Here is a 16941-nt window from a genome sequence, read left to right on the forward strand (position 1 = left end):
TCTCTCCTGCTAAAATGAAATCCTATTGTCTTGACAGAAAATAAAATCCAGTAATCTACTTAAAATGTCTGATACTTAGTCAATTCTAATATTTTTAGATTCAGAAGTTGATTCTGAGTGCTGCAAGGTTTGCAAGCGGACTGGTGATCTGGGAGCTGCACCGATCAGCCTGAACAAAAGCTAGATCCTTTGCTGAGCATGTCGACAGTGTCCTGTGTGAGGCTGCCATCTGCTGGACAAATGACCCTTAAGTAAAGGTTTATGTTTTAGATGGAATTCAATCTTTTGCAAGGTAACCTCCCTGTGGATTATATTACACATATTCTATTTGAATTTGATGAGTCTAGGAATTAATTTACTTTCCAAATTCTGTGTACTATAGCTACATTTTAGTGAGCTTTTGAAATAGAGCTTATTCTCATGAGTCTTTAAAATGAAAAGACTGCTTTTAATTACATTGATTTTTTAAAAATTGTCTGTGATGGGCTATTGATGAAGATGGCCCTCCTATCCCATATGACCTCATACAGCATGACTTTGCTTTTCCATTCAAAGGTATTCTGCTATTCAGTCTTTTTGAATTTATGTTGGCTTTTGTTGAATTTCCATGTGAGAAAGACAGGCTGAGGGTGAAGGATAAACAAGTCATGGGGAGAGCAACCAAAGTCCTGGCATGTAGGAAAGCCCCTCCCTACCCTTTTTGAGACAGGGTCTCACTAGGTAGCCCAGGCTGGCCTCATAGTTACTATCTTTCTGCCTAAGCCTCCTCAGTGCTAGGGTTATGGACATGAGCCACCATGTCTGGCTCAACATTTAAAAAATAATTACATGTAATATCTTATTACCTTCTGATATATACCTCTTCTGTGAGTTACTAAGGTTACACAGGCCATCCTCAGATCTACAGGTGCAATTAATGGCTGAAAAGGGAAAAGGAGAGGTTGGAAAGATGGCTTAGCACTTAAGGCATTTGCCTGCCAAACCAAAGGACCCAGGCTCAATTTCCCAGGACCCACAGAAGCCAGACGCACAAGATGGTACATACGTCTGGAGTTCATTTGCAGTGGCTGGAGAACCTGGTGTGCCCATTCTGTCTCTCTCTCTGTGTCTGCCTCTTCCTCTCTCTCTCTCAAATAAAATAAAAATAAAATATTTTTTAAAAAGGGAACAAAAGCATTTAGGATTCTAAAACTACAGAGAATTAGTATTAAATGTGTGTTGGTGAAAGTAGCAGCAACATTTTAGAGTAGTAACCAAAAAAAAAAAAAAACAAAAACAAACAAACAAAAAACGATTGATCTAGGAAGTGCAGTAGAACCAAGCTACACAAAATGAAAGCATCTCTACATTAAATTTATTTACTCTGTTAAAAAAGATTTCAATTTCTTAATATTCTGGAAAAAAAGTGATTATTCCTGATGCCATTTCCTTTGTGATCCTGTAAAAGAGGTGAGGAAAACTGTGAGACTAATTTCAACTTAGTTTAAATAATAATTTTCTGGTCAAACTTTTCAAAGGCAAAATAGATACCTCTGAAAAAATTAATACTGAAACAAAATGTGTTTCAGGAAGCAAGACATTTTAGCTGCAATTACAATGTATGCTAAACTCGATTTTCCTGTTCTAAGAAGGGAAACTACATGCCTTCAATCCTAGTTGAAGGAAGGAACTCAGGGCCACAATGAACATAGACGTGGGATACATCAGCAGTTGCTCTGTGGTTACTTCAACATGGGTTGATTAGAATGTAAGACACGGTAGCTGGGATATAGCTCTTCATGGGCATCTTTGTGGCATAAAATTTCTGTAGCAATGTTTTCAAACTTCGATGTGCAAACAAATTTCCTTATGTAAGGATCCTGATAAAATTATGATTCATCAGGTCTGGGGTGGGGGCCGAGATTCTTCATGTCCAACAGAAATCTCCTGAGTTACTTCTGCTGGCTGTAGCGGCACTTTGAAGGCTAAGATTCTGCAGTTTCCTCCAGTACCTCGGGGTTTGAATGCTGATCACCAAACCAGCAACATCAACATCACCTGAGAGCCTTCCCTGGTTAGAAATGTACATACTCTGTCCCTGTCCAACTACTTAATTGAAGACTGACTCAGGAGTCCAGTCATTTGCATTTTAACAAGCCCTTTTGGTAATTCTAATATCTGCCAAAGTTGGAGTGCCACTCCTCTAGAGAAGTATTTTCCTGTCTCAACTGAAGGACTTAAAAATACTAGGAATGGGTTCCATGCCCTACCAACAAAAACATGGGACTTTTCATCATGGCTCTTATAAACCTCTCAGGAGATAACAGTGTGATAATAAATCAGACCCACTGCCTGAGATGCAGACCTACTTACTTCTTGACACTCCTCCAGGGACCGTCTTGTAGAAGTGGGGCTGTCTGGGTTTACTGGGAAAGCGGTTGTCTTCTTGCTCATTGTTGCTTTGTGCCTGCGACCAAGATCCCAGCAGAACTGACAAGTTAACCCAAGCCCAGTACTTCACAATGCAAACTTCTCAAAGTAAAGCATTGAATAAAAATAAACAAAAATGACATATGAGAGCTAATGAGAGATAGGGGTAGGGGGAGGTGCGGGGTGGCAGGTAACTGTGCTAAAGGCTCACCCTCTTCTGCTGTGTCAGGCACTCAGTAATGAGGTATGAGTTGAGGTTCAGTTCTACATTCCATGAAAGGTGACACATATATGAATTATACTGCAAACAATTAGTTTCTGTTTGTGGCAAGGATTTGAGAGTTTTCAAGGTACCCCAATGCCTGAGGACCGTTTTCTGATTACCAAGGCAAGAGGTGATATGTGTATGTATATAATATATAATATATATTATATGACATATAAAATATATTATATATATATTTAGATGAGAGAGAAAGAGAGAGAGAGAGAGAGGCAGGTAGAGAGAGAGAATGGATGTACCAGGGCCTCCATCCACTACAAACGAACTCCAGACTCACAAGGGGAATTGAGCCTGAGTCCTTTGGCTTCGTAGGCAAGTACCTTAACTGCTAAGCCATCTCTCCTTAGAGGATGCTTTAAATTTTAGAATGTTAAGAATTCGTGAATTTAGCTAGGCATGATGGTGTACGCCTTTAAACTTAGCACTTGGGAGGCAGAGGTAGGAGGATTGCCATGAGTCTGAGGCCACCCCGAGACTATATAGTGAATTCCAGGCCAGCCTGGACTAGAGTGAAACCCTACCTTACCAAAAAAAAAAAAAAAAAAAAAAAATCATGGCTTTAGATGAGGTAACCATCTGGATCCTGGACTGTCCCTTCTCACATGTTCTGGTTATCCAGAATCACAGACTGTTATGGTCAAATGGCTAAGCTGCTTGTGCAAAGCCACACTGGATTTTGCCTGGTGTGTGATATTGCAAGAACCAAACTCTTCACTGGGGTGTGCATCCATAGGTCCCAGTTAGGACAATGGATGACTGTTTATGTGGCAGGGAATTGTGGTGTTTGGGAATGCGCGCTGCAGTGCTCACCCTTAGGTGTGTGCCAAGTCCTCTATAATTCCAAGCATATCTGGACATAGAAAGAGAAGTGAGTAGATTCGGGGGCTGGGGAAATTTCCTTCCACAGTGCCATCTTCTAGCACAGAAAATCTAAATATGTAAGACTTTCTAGATTTGGAACCTGGATTTTTAGGTCTTGATGGTTTATATATGTATCTAGGTAGGAAAGACATTTTAAAGTTTTTGTGTATTGTTAATGTCCATTTGTACTTCTATGAAGACCTCTAAAATGATAAGTGCAGGTGTATTTTATAAGAACCTTCAAAGGAGATCAGATCAGATAAGAATGACAAAAGCAGCTTCAAAACCAGAACAGCTCAAGAAATCAGTGCTATTTATCTTTCTGCCTCTACCTTAAGCTACTTTTAGAAGCTTCTTAATTTAATTCAAGATGTAGTGTATCCAGTAAGGATAAGACACTGGATCTGTTTTTTTAAGAGCACTACTCCTTCATTTTCTGGATAAAAATCCAGAGTGCTCTCTCTCTCTGTCTGTCTCTGTCTCTGTCTCTGTCTCTGTCTCTGTCTCTCTCTCTCTCTCTCTCTCTCATTTCCTTATTCTCAAGTACTCACCTCCTCTAAATCAGAAGCAACCTGTGGCTGCTGAGTCAGAGACAGACACAGTTCTGGTCTCTGTGTGCTCTGCTTCCATTTCTGCTGGATGATGGACAAGTCCAATGACTTAGCCTTCTTCTCCAAGGGACTCTTCTGAAATAGGCTCTTTCTTGCTTTGCTCTTCCTTTCCCACAAAATCTCATTCGTGGAGGAATGTGCTTTCCTGCTGATGGCCTGCAGATCCCACAGCTCCCTCTTTACATGTGCAGAGTTTGTGCTCCACTGAGGATGTGCTCTGGCTAGAGAAAGTGCATCACATCTCTCTGTGCCCTCTTTAGGGCAGAGGACACATGGGAATGGTGTGGTCAGCTTTGTATCTTCCATGGGGGTCACAGCTTCTTCCTGTGGCTCTTGCCCAAACCCAGAGCTTTGCTGGAGAATGAGTTTCTCTTCTCTCACTCTGTCCATCACTTCCCACACCACTTGATCCATACTGTTCCTTTTGGGGGTGTAGTGAGGTGGTGACAGCCGACCTCGGGAACCTATATACAGGCACATTTTGGAGACTGCTTTCCGGAGGCGTTCTCTAGGTGAGTGGGGTTCAGGCTCTGGGGCCAGAATCCTGATGGATGGCGGCACATCAGTTGGGTTATAATTCCAGAACATGTGGGATGGTGTGAACTTTTGGACAGGTGTCTTAGACACGTAGGAATAGAGACAGAAGAAAGCATCGGCAGTGACAGCCAGCGTTTGCACCTGCTTAAACCTGCCTGGATACAAGAGATGAAGATGGTGACTCCAGCAGTTCATCAGCAAATTACCTTTTGAACATGTTCATTCAAATGTCTTTCCAAAGCTCACACTTCAGAGGGAGCTGCTAATCTTTCCACCAGTGTTTCTCCCCTTTTATTTCATATATTTAGGGAATCCTTTCTTGACTTCCTGATTCTCTTTGTCCAGTAGACCAACTAGGGAATAAAATGTGGGCTAACACTTAAAGATATTGTGTGCTTTTTGGATTCCTCTGAAGGACAAAAGGCCTACTGGAAGTTATAGTGGTCCTAGATCTACTGGAGACTGCTTTTTCAAGTGAAAGAAGCTGAATCCAAAGTGCTCCAATTTTACTGAGTGAGGATATAGAATGAGGAACAGACCAGGCAAAGGGTAAAATGAAGCTAACTTGGAGAAAGTAGGGTTGGGAGCCACTGAGCCCTACTGTCAATGACGGAAAGGTGGGGAACTATATATCAAGAATCTGCCAGATATGGTGGTGCACACCTTTAATCCCAGCTCTCGGGAAGCAGAAGTAGGTGGATTGCCAAGAGTTCGAGGCCACCCTGACATTGCATTGTGAATTCCAGGTCAGCCTGGACTAGAGTGAGACCCCACCTCAAAAAGCAAAACAAAATTATATATCAGGAATCTGGAGTGTCACTTACTGGCCAGCATCAGGCAGGGGTCCTCCATCTCAATTCTCCGCACCTGGGCCTTCAGAAAGAGTTGGAAATCAATGCCCTTGGCCTGAGAGGGGTTGGTGAAAAATCTTGCAGGGATACGAGATGCATCTTTGTGGTCTTCATGGCCAAAACCTAGGTTGAAGAGGACATCTTCTGCATCTTCTTGTACCTGGTCCAGAATCTCTGAGATGCTGAAGGAGGAGGATGGGGTGAGGGAGGACAATTTTGAGACATATTTCTTTTTGGATATTTCCCTATCTACTATTGTTATTTTTGAAAAGAAGTTTCACTACCTTAAACCTAATTACTCTGTCTAAAGTATGGGGAAGTATATCCCAGACCTGGTTGTAAAATTGGATAAAATATTAGCACTTTACTTTGAACAACTCATTATTGTCAAAAAATATTTAAACAAATGTAGAAACATTTCTATTTATTTATTGCATTAAAAAAAGTTTTATATGAGAGGGGGGGCAGAGAGAGAAATTGAGAGAGAGAAAGTGAGAGGGAATGGGCATGCCAGGACCTTCAACCACTGCAAATGAACTCCAGGTGCGTGTGTTGTCTTGTGTGCATGTGTGACATTGCTTGTTTGTATCACTGTGTGTCTGGTTTATGTGCGACCTGGAAAGTCAAACATGGGCCCTTAAGTTTCACAGGCAAGTGCTTTAACCACTAAGCAGTCTCTCCAGCCTTGGAAATGAAAAGTAGTACAAATGTTAAAAAATGGTGCTAGTCAGCATTCCAAAATCCATGCTGTTATAAATTTGGTTCTTATAGGAGCTTTGCAACTTGTCACTCCACTTGTTCTACTTTTGTGACACAACTAAACAGTGAGTGTGCAAAGATCAGATCTGATTTTATTCCCACTTTTAAGGTAAAAGTTAGTCCATAGATGCATTTAAAACCTGGTTTTGTGAGGTATGCCTCTGTTTATCACTATTTGCAAAAGATAAGTACTGTGTCATAGAAGATAGCTCCCCCTCCCCCCAGCAAACATGCCCCCCCACTTTCTGGCATCAACCTGTATCTGCATCCAAATCTGAGTTCTACTCTGTGTCCAATAAGTACTTTTTTATCAGTGGAAACAGGGAGGTATGGATTATGTGAGGATTTAGATAATCACTGCCATTCTCGCAGAAAGGATATGAGATTTTTTAAAAATCCCAATGGAGACCGTCTTATTGATTAGTAGATGAACAATTGTAATCCATGAATCATCTCTTGGGTTGACAACAACATGCTCATTTTAGTTCCACAATCTTAAATTTCCCTTTCTGTGAATTGCTGATGTAAGGTTAACTTGGGTCAGATGTTCACAATCATGGCTGCATGTTAGTGTCACCTTATGAGGGTTTCAAAAAATTATTGACATCTGAATCTTACCTTCATGTATTCTCATTTAGTTGAACTGGGTAGAGGAAAAGTCACATGAAAAACTTAAAGTCTCAAATTCACACTTTGATTCCAAAGTCCTTATACTGTTCATTATATCACACTAGCTTTCAACATGTTTTCAGTATATCCTGATTTGAATTCATTTGTGTGCATATCTTGCTCATATTATGAAAAGGTTGATTCCCCAGAGCAAGTCCTTTTTCTGCTTCAGGTTTTCACACTGCACACAGTTATTGGCTGGCCAGAACTAAATATTCTATTGCTTTACTCAACCAACAAAGTAAATGATTTCTGAATATATATTGTCTAATGAGCACCTACTGTGAGTCTAAGCACCTCCTAGAGAATGAAGTCCTATGGAAGGAGATGCCCAAAGCTAGCACAGCATCCAGCTTTGAAAGGAAGATTCCTCTGTCTCTCTCACTCTCCTGGATGCAAATACTTTCACATTCCCATGTATAAACAGAAAGTGTATAAAAGCTTCGGATATCCCAGAAAAAAATGAGCAATAGTTCTTAGTTTTGTTCTTCTCTCCTTCCCATCTTCTCCAGCTTCTTTTTAAAAAATATTTTTTATTTACTTATTTGCAAGCAGAGAGAGATAAAGATAACAGAGACAGACAAAGAGAATGGATATGCCAGGGTCTCCAGCCACTGCAAATGCATGTGTCACTTTGTGCATCTGCCTTTACATGGGTACTGGAGAATCGAACTTGAGGAGTTAGGCTTTGCAGACAATGGCCTTAACCACTGAGACATCTCTTCAGCCACTTCCCCAGCTTCTTAACCCTCCCAAACTTAGCACCTACCTTGAACTAGTCTTGTTGGTTCCACAAGTGATGTTGCTGGAAGCCAAACTACAGCCAAGATCAAGCAGTTGGCAAGGTCTGGTTGTCTGGAGGAAACGCCTGCAGAGATCAAAGCTGATGTCATGCAGGTCTTGTACTCTGTCTGCACTCTGGCCCCGAGCATCCCCCACTGATGCTTCTCAGGAAACCCAGTCTATGCCTTCCTTGCTGGCTAGAAAGTCCTCCTCACTGGCTCCTCAAGGAGACCTCTTTCAGCCTGGTTGAACCTAATTCTCACCTGGAGAAGAGTTTGCCATTGGTAGACAGTAGTGTGGCTAGACAGGGACAGAAAGGCAAAAAGCAAGTTAGAAGGGAAAATGAAAAGCATCTGTGATGCTTCTCTGAACTTCAAATAGCCCCTGATTACCTAACCATTGCTACAGGCTACCTGAACCCTAGGGATTTGCTCTTCCTGGGTCCCCAAGATTATCTAGCATAATCTGGGAAGGGAGACAGAGAAGGCAGAGAACACTCTTCAGGTCTACTCAATAACCCTTCTGTGCTGAGGGGTAGAGTCACTCAGCACTCTAGGATCGTGTTCTGCTCTCACGTGAGTCTGGAGACACAGAGGACTGAAGGTGCCTCCATTTCCTATTTAAGCTCTTTTCTTCTTGCAGTGACATCTACCTCTTTAAGTTCAGTTTATTGCACTAAGATAGAGCTCAGTGGTAGAGCACTTGCCTAGCTGGGAATGCCCTAGGTTCAATATTCAGTACAAAAAGAAAAATATTCTCAGGGCTGGAGAGATTGCTTGGTGGTTAATGTGCTTGCCTGCAAAGCCAAAGGACCCAGGTTTGATTACCCAGGACCCACGTAAGCCAGATGCACAAAGGGGACATGCATCTGGAGTTCGTTTGCAGTGGCTGGAGGCCTTGGCATGCCCATTCTCTCTATCTTTCAAATAAACAAATAAAATAAAATTAAAAAAAACTCAGATGTCAGACTTTCTCTATTTTCAATAGAGAAAATAGTTAAGTAAGATGTCTAAGCAGCACATGTTATGGTGATTGTCTGTTATCTTCCCAGGGGCCAAGTGAGAGACACCTGTTAGGAGCTGGAGAGATGGCTTAGTGGTTAAGCGCTTGCCTGTGAAGCCTAAGGACCCCGGTTCGAGGCTCAGTTCCCCAGGTCCCACGTTAGCCAGATGCACAAGGGGGCGCACGCATCTGGAGTTCGTTTGCAGAGGCTGGAAGCTCTGGTGCGCCCATTCTCTCTCTCCCTCTATCTGTCTTTCTGTGTCTGTCACTCTCAAATAAATAAATAAATAAATTTAAAAAAAATTTAAAAAAAGACAGGTTGGTGAGGAAGTATTTCTGAGCCTGTGGTGTTTTCTGTGTTTATAATAGAGTGTTCTTTGCCTTCAGATAAGACTCCAGGCAAATCTGACTTCTTTCTGAAGTTTACCCCTTCTGTCTTTGTTTCATCCCACGTGGTGCCACTCTCTGATCGCAACCTCAGCGGGCTCTATTGGACAGCTGTTTCACTTACCCTCTGCTCCGAGGCTCAAGTCATCTTCAAAGCTGCTCCCATAGTTAGAACATTCTGAAAATTTAAGGTGAATGTCATATAAAATCAAATCAGAACACACACACACACAGACACACACACACACCTGCTCATGTGAACATCTAAACATCCTCAGATCTGCCTAACTGCACAATCATACTAGATAGTCGCATGTTTGTAAAAGTGCCCCAGCTTTATATATAATTCAGTAGACCTCACATTCACAGTTTTGATTCAGAATCACATACCTTCCTTATGTTAAAACCCGTGCCATTTATTACATAGTCATGTGCATAATTCCCTGTCAAACAGTTAACACGTGAGGGTGTACAGCCACACTCAAAGACACACATATTATAAAGTTACTATGTCATGACAATGGCTCGCAGAGCAACCGCTAACGGGCAAACTTTGAATGTTAGAGAGCGTGTGGCTTTCAGGCAACACTTTCTTTTGGACTGCCATGTGACAACCACAGGTGTTTTGCAGACACTAAAGACACTCGGGCGTTCTCATGTGAATATGAGTGTGTACATGCAAACTACCTTACACAGGTTTATCACTATCCAGGTAGAACACAGCTCACCATTGTCGGTGGATTGTCCTGCTTCTTCAGGAAGACTCTCTTCAGAGTCTCTAAAAACAAAAACAAAATAAAACAAAAAAATCATATATATGTATTTTCAGTTGGCTTTCCTCAGATATCTGCCTTCATGTTGCAGGAAACAAGGCTATGCTATTTCTTGACTGTCTTCACAGAGGTGCAGTGAGGAGCTGGGAATGGAGTTCACTGTATTTCAGATTGTGCTGCTGTTGTCTTGGCCACCTTGCCAAAAACCAATTTTGTCTTGAGATGAAATAGGCAAGGAAAAATGCAGGAGCAAAACTAGGGAAATATATTCATGAAGTAGAGGTTTTGGTGCCATAATTTCCAAATAACATAAATCAACAGCCACTTTTTAAAAGCTTTTGGGAGTTCACCTTATCTAGCTCCATCTCCTTACGTTTCTCATAACCGTGTTCTTGCTGAGCATCATGTCTTTCAGGAAACAGATGAGATGGTTAGATATTTTTAGATTTTGCAAGAATGTCTTATCAGACATTTTCTATCAGTACCAAAAGAACACATGGAAATTATCATTTGGTTACAAGAAACAACTCAGTTTTACAAACAAGGAAGACATTTCGACAGGTGGGGGTAGTAACCTGTGAGACTTTCAGTTGGGAGTAGCACACCTAGGTTTCAGTCTTGTCTGCTTGCTGCTCTGAATGTTCTCAAATGTTACATAAGGGGCCGTAGATCCCCAGATGTGTATCATTGCTTAAGTCTTCAAGCACTGCTCTATTTTGAGTTTTTCAGCTTTCAGTCTCCTAAAAACATTTAAAGTGGAAGCTGTGCACAAAGCTTGGAATGCAATCTCTGGTGGAGGAAGAGAGTGCGGTGTGCTGGTAAAGGGAGTTAGCCGAGAAATAAGACCAGGAGCATCCCCTGAGCTGGAACTAAGGGAAATGTCTATTCATCTGTCTCCAGCAGTTCAGATAAGTCTACGGCTGCTAGAGAATTACTTCATAGAATGTTTAACCATAACAGTGGGTTAATTACTTGAATACCAGTAGAACAAGTTATCCTTCAGTTTTACAATATAAATCATCATTACATATGTTAGTATTTTTGGTAGTACCTTCTTTTCAACAGTGAAACAAACCAACCATGTTTCCTAACTGAATTTTTAATCCAAGTTAAAGTTCAGGATTTATCTTTTTGTAGACTGTGGGTGGGGAAGGGTGGTTTCTCGAGCTTATGATCTTGTATTTCTAAGCATTCATTTCATCTAGAATGCAGTGTATTTGAAGTCAAGGAGCATGTTCAATAATACTTGGCATCCTTTTAAGCCATTCAGGCAATCAGACACTCAGCACATACACAACTAAGTGACTAACATGAATTGCAAGAAGTTAATAAAGACATTGGCAGAACTGAATCTCTCACCTATGTATTTATATTGCATAGCAATTTTTACACTTTCATACATGTATATAATGTATTTGATTTTTATCCCCCATTTCCTTGCACTAAAACTTTTCTTGCCAATTTATCCCCATCCTGCTTTTTGCCATTTTTTTTTCTTGACCCATTAGGGCTGTTTGCATGATTTTGGATATGAGGTTATTCACAACTTATGGGCAACTTACCAGTGGCTGCACTGCTAAAAAACATGACTTGTCCTCCTCAGCAATGACTTGTTGCCATTAGCTATTCTGGGAGGTATGAAGTCTTATGAGCCCTTCCCCTTTCCATAGTGAAATAGTGACAGGATCAATCTTGTGCAGCTTTTAAAGTTATGAGCATATTGGTGATGTCAGCCATGTTATATTCAAAAGACAAAATTCCACAGCCCCTCATATTTTCCTGCTCTTGTAGTCTTTTCTCCTTCCCCCATCCCACACAGTTCCTTGAGTCCTGAAGAGGAGATAAGATATCCTGTTTGAGGCTGAGCACATAGTAGTTATGTATTCTCAACAATTTTGCCAGCTATGCATCTCTGCATTCACCTTTTCCCATTGTAGTAAGAAAATTCTATGACCAAGGCTATGGACAGCATTAACCTATGGCAACAAGCACAGATATGTTTAAAGGCAGTTAGACATGTTGTGCATTTAGCATAAGAATAGTAGTAGGTTCCCCACTACGGCCTATGTTCCTAGCCATGGGTTTTTGGCCAGGTCTGTAGTACCAGGCTTGAGTTTCTTCCTATGCAACCTGGCCTCAAATCCATTCAGAAAGCTGTTGGACACTCTCATAACATTCATGCCATAATACTCACGCCAGTGGGCACATTTCAAATCTGAAAACACTTATACTGTCATCTCCCCCAACATTTGAGGTCTCCCTAGCTGGCTATAAATCAGTTAATTATAAATGCGATTAGGACAATGTATTGTCATATATTTTGTAAACAGCAAAAACAAACAGGATAAATCTTTCTAGGCATTGCCTTCCAAATTGCTCAATCAAGTTAAACAAGGGTAGATTTATTTATGTTAGTTAATAGATGTTTAGATTAAGGGTTATATAAAACTCAAGACATTCCTAGAGGGTAAATGAGAAGCACGCAGGGCTTATATAGATTGAGAATCTATTCTTATGAGAACAATCAGGCTTAAATAAAAGCATTCTATGTAGTGTGACAAAGTTGAGTACACAGTGGTGCAGGCTGAAGGGTCTGGGGTCTCGTATTCGAAAGTGTTTCTAAGCAAAGATGTGACATGCTTTGAAGTGCCTGATCTCATTGCTTTGAATGACCATGCTAGCCCCCAGCCCCCCTCCCACGTTCTGTAATCGAAACAAACATGCTGTGCACTGCTTCTCATTCAACGTAAGACTCCACATGGGAGAGGGGCAGTGTAGAAGAGGAAGGGGTTCTGACACCCAATCCTGCCATTCCTCATAGACTCAGACTTCCATCTTCTCAGCTCCAGTCCAGATCCACCCTGAATATTCAGACTTCTGCTGAACTTCATTTCAACCCAGAGTTGCATTTGATCCATGGTCTGGATCACCAACTGTCCAAATCTCTTCAACACTCCTCCAAATCATGGTCTGAACCTTCTTTCTTCAGGGTCAGTTCAAGCCCACTTTCTTGTCTCCAGTTCCCAAGGCCCACACCTGTTAGTATAGCCTTTGGTGACCCACATTCAGCACATTGCTTGTTGAGAACTTACCTACAGTCCTGAAGCCAGTCTTCAATCTTACTGATTGGATTGCCTAGAACAATCAGATGCTGATCACTGTGAGATCTGATGAAAAGCAGACCTCCCCCTGAAGCTCACCACACTCCACAATCTGTCTGTATGCAAGCTACATCATGCCTCCTTTTTTCCCATGAAGCTTTCCTTTTTCATTTTTAAAAGGTTACTCATTTATTTACTTGAGAGGGAAAGAGGTAGATAGAGAGAAGGAGATAGAGATGGAGAGAGAGAATACACATGCAGACTGCAAAGGGACTCCGGAAACACTGGCCACCTTGTGCATGTGGCTTTATGTGGGTACTGGTTGAACCTGGGTCCTCTGGCTTTGCTGGCAAGTGCCTTAACTGCTAAGCTATCTCCCCAGGCCCTAGTTTTTCTTTAAGATGTAAGAGAAGGGGCTGGAGAGATGGCTTAGTGATTAAGGTGCTTGTCTGTGAAGCCTAAGGACCCAGGTTTGATTCCCCAGTATCCATGTAAGCCAGATGCATAAGGTGGCACATGTATATGGAGTTCATTTGCAATGGCTAGGAACCCTGACATGTCCATTCTCTCTCTCTATCTGCCTCTTTCTCTCTCTCTTAAATAAATAAAAATAAATATGATGTGAGAGAAATTCCTCTGTGTGTAAAGATAGTGGATATGCTTTCTCTTTCTGGTTATCTTTTCTCTTCTACCTTAGAACCTAGAAAATGCCCAAGGAGTCAGGCCCACAGTTTTCTCTCCCTAAAATTTGGGAACAGGGATTGTTCCTTTTCCAAAAAGAAATGAAGAATAACAAGGGGCTGTAGAGATAGCTCAATTGACAAAGTGCTTGTTTCCCAAGTGTGAGGCTCTAAGTTTGAGCCCCAGGGCCCAAATGAAAATGTCTGGCATAATGGAATGTGCCTTTAATTCAGGCACTGGGGAGATGAGTCAGGGGGATCCCTGCGGCTCACTGGCCAGCCAGTCTAGCCTCATTGGTGAACTCCAGGCCACTGAGAGACCTTGTCTCTGAAAAGGCAGATGGAATCTGTGAGGGCGACACCTGAGGTTGTGCTCTGGTCTCCATGTACAGATACGCACATATGCACATGCTCACAAATGCATGCGCACATGTACACACACACACACACACACACACACACACACACACAGAGAGAGAGAGAGAGAGAGAGAGAGAGAGAGAGAGAGACATATACATAATAAAAAAAGAAGAAAACACAAATTTGGAACCGGGGCTGTAGTTCAGGTGGTAGAGTGCTTGCCTGAGTTCAATCCTGGGTACTTCCTAAACTTGGGTATGGGGGTACAGGGTTACAAACCTAGACGTGGAAGGGAGCAGGATCAGGAGTTCAGAGTGCTACATGCACAGCACATCTGAGGCCAGCCTGGTCTATGTGAGACTGCCAAAAAAAAAGAAGAAGAAGAAGAAAGTACAACGTGGTGCTTTATTTTATTTTTTTAAGTTTTTGAGGCAAGCCCACCAGACTAACCTTTTTCTTTTCTGAGAGAAAGAACTGGCATGCCTGGGCCTATAGCCACTGCACTTGAACTCCAGACATTTGCTCCACCTAGTGGGCATGTGCTATCTTGTGCCTGCCTCACCTTTGTGTATCTGGCTTATGTGGGATCTGGAGAGTCGAACATGGGTCCTGAGGCTTTGCAGACAAGCACTTTAACTGCCAACTCATCTCTCCAGCCTGGTAACTTGGTGCTTTATAAGCAAGAACAAGTTTATTTCTATCAGAACTTTTGTCCTACTTTATGTCTGTGGTGACATTTGAATCTCAGAAAAGCTCTGATAGTTATGTGGGAAGGGAGCCACTGCTCCACTAGGTAAGGGCAACTACTTCGGTGATGGACTTCCCAAGTGTCACAACGCTTGTTAGTGACCAGCCTGCAGCCTAACATTTGGCAAAGCTTGAGTGTTGTTGTCTTGTTATATAGAAAAGCTCTGGCCTTGGGTTCTTACAGATATTTCTCACAACAATGCAAAATAACTCTTTTCCTAATCTTATCCCTGCATCTTTCTCACACAATTCATATACCATAATACTCTGCCTCTTTTCTTACACTCCTTTAAACAAATCAAATATGTCTCCCTGACACCCTACTCTAAGGAAAGCACACTGTTCCACCTTGTGCAGACCTCTGCCTGCTGTGCAAGACATAATGGGCATGCGCGTGGCAACTAACAAACAGCCTCTTACCTTCCTGGAAAACTTCATCCAGGCTGGAAGGCCCATGATCGGGGACATCCTGTAGGGCGGCCGCAGCCTCCTCCTCCAGGACCTGGGTCTGCCAGTTGCGGCTGTGTTGGAGCCAGGCCCTCCGTTTCTCCCAGGACGTGGGGCTGAGCACAGAGGCCGCCATGGCCCTGGTTCACTTCAGGGCCTTGCTCAATGCTGATGCTCAATGTTGAAACACAGTGATGCTCCTTCTGCTCTCTATTTGGAAAGCACTGCTCTCAAGGTGGCTCCCTGCCCAACCGGGGGAGAGAGAGAGAGAGAGAGAGAGGGAGTGAGAGGGAGAGAGAGGGAATGAGAAATAGCTGTTTTCTGCCTCAACCCTCCCCGCTTGATTAAAGGAATGCTTTAAAAATATCTAAGCTCGAGGTCAAGTCTTTCACATCAGCCTGTTAGGCTTTAAACATCACAGGGTTTAAGGAACATTGAGAAAACTGTTCTAACTTTATTTCTACTTCTCATGGTAGCTGACGTGCTATATTAGAAAATGATTTTCTTAAGGCAGGTGTGGTGACCCATGTCTGGAATCCCAGTACTCAGGAGGATGAGGCAGGAAGATTGTCATAAATTACAGACATGCTTGAGCTATAGTGTGAGACACGATCTGGAAACTAAACTAAACTAAACTAAAACTATAAACTAAACTAAACGAACATTCAAACAAACAAACAAAAAAAACCCAAACAGTGTAACAGTTTTCTTTAATCTTCCTAAAAGTTTATTCCTCTCTCTCTCTGTGTGTGTGTATGGGTACATGTGTGGCAGTGTGTGTGCATTATTTGTGCTGTTTTCTCACCTTCTTTGAGGCAGAGTCTCTTGCCACTGCAAAGGGATGCCAATCTAGTTGTCCTGCCAGCTTCAAATTCTCCTGGCTCCATCTCTCACAGAGGCATGACCCACTTTGGGTCTGGGGCACTGAACTCTAGTTGGCAGGCTTTGCAAGCAAGCACTTTTAACCTCTGGACCATCTCCCTAGCCCCAGTTTTCTTTAATCTTTAAGGATTTTGACTTCCAGAATTTTCCATCAAAACCAAAATATCTTTAAGTTTACAACTTATGAAATTTTTTATTTGGGGGCTGGAGAGATGGCTCAGTGGTTAAGTGCTTGCCCACAAAGCCTAACAACCCAGGTTCAATTCTTTAGCACCTACTAAAACCAGATGCATAAAGTGGCTCATGAATCTGGAGTTCATTTGCAGCAGCTAGAAGCCCTGGTGTGCCTATCTCCTCTCTCTCTCTCTCTCTCTCTCTCTCTACAAATAAATAAAAGAAAAAATTTATTATTTTATCCTCATTTGTGTGTGTGTGTGTGTAATGTTTAAAATTTCACAGCTGGAATGGATTTTCTAGGGCTTGTTTTTCTTAATTTGTTGCTTTCTGATATTATAGGACTCCACATGGAGTTCTTCTTAAGAGAAGAATAAACTGTAATGTAAACAAGGAGACCCTGCCCTCACTGCCTTAAGCAATTAGCTGATGGCACCTTCAGGACGGTCACTTTCATTTGTCGACTTGTATTTCCACATAGCTATGAGTTACTTACTTATCCAGTTTACCACTGCAGTGACTGATAGGGATGTATTTGTATTTCATTTAACACCATCCAATCAACAACTTTATATTCTTCCCAAGAGTAGGTAACAATGGCTTTAGGCACAGATTCAAAGGGAAA

At 42.0% G+C, this 16941-nt stretch overlaps 1 protein-coding gene across 1 annotated transcript in view; it reads right to left on the reverse strand.

Annotated features, from left to right (window-relative positions):
• Tespa1 (thymocyte expressed, positive selection associated 1) overlaps positions 1 to 15396 on the reverse strand; it is a 77710-nt gene extending 62314 nt beyond the window's left edge. Inside the window, exons 1-9 of the mRNA XM_012948327.2 lie at positions 15234 to 15396; positions 13018 to 13060; positions 9881 to 9930; positions 9277 to 9330; positions 8027 to 8063; positions 7750 to 7848; positions 5526 to 5734; positions 4105 to 4856; positions 2353 to 2446 (exon numbers count right to left, since the gene is read on the reverse strand). Coding sequence (XP_012803781.2) covers positions 2353 to 2446; positions 4105 to 4856; positions 5526 to 5734; positions 7750 to 7848; positions 8027 to 8063; positions 9277 to 9330; positions 9881 to 9930; positions 13018 to 13060; positions 15234 to 15396 — 1501 coding nt within the window. The remainder of the gene's footprint in view (positions 1 to 2352; positions 2447 to 4104; positions 4857 to 5525; positions 5735 to 7749; positions 7849 to 8026; positions 8064 to 9276; positions 9331 to 9880; positions 9931 to 13017; positions 13061 to 15233) is intronic.
• Positions 15397 to 16941: the final 1545 nt, after the last annotated feature.

This window comes from Jaculus jaculus, chromosome 6 (genome assembly GCF_020740685.1).
Source record: "Jaculus jaculus isolate mJacJac1 chromosome 6, mJacJac1.mat.Y.cur, whole genome shotgun sequence".
Classification (NCBI taxonomy): domain Eukaryota; kingdom Metazoa; phylum Chordata; class Mammalia; order Rodentia; family Dipodidae; genus Jaculus; species Jaculus jaculus.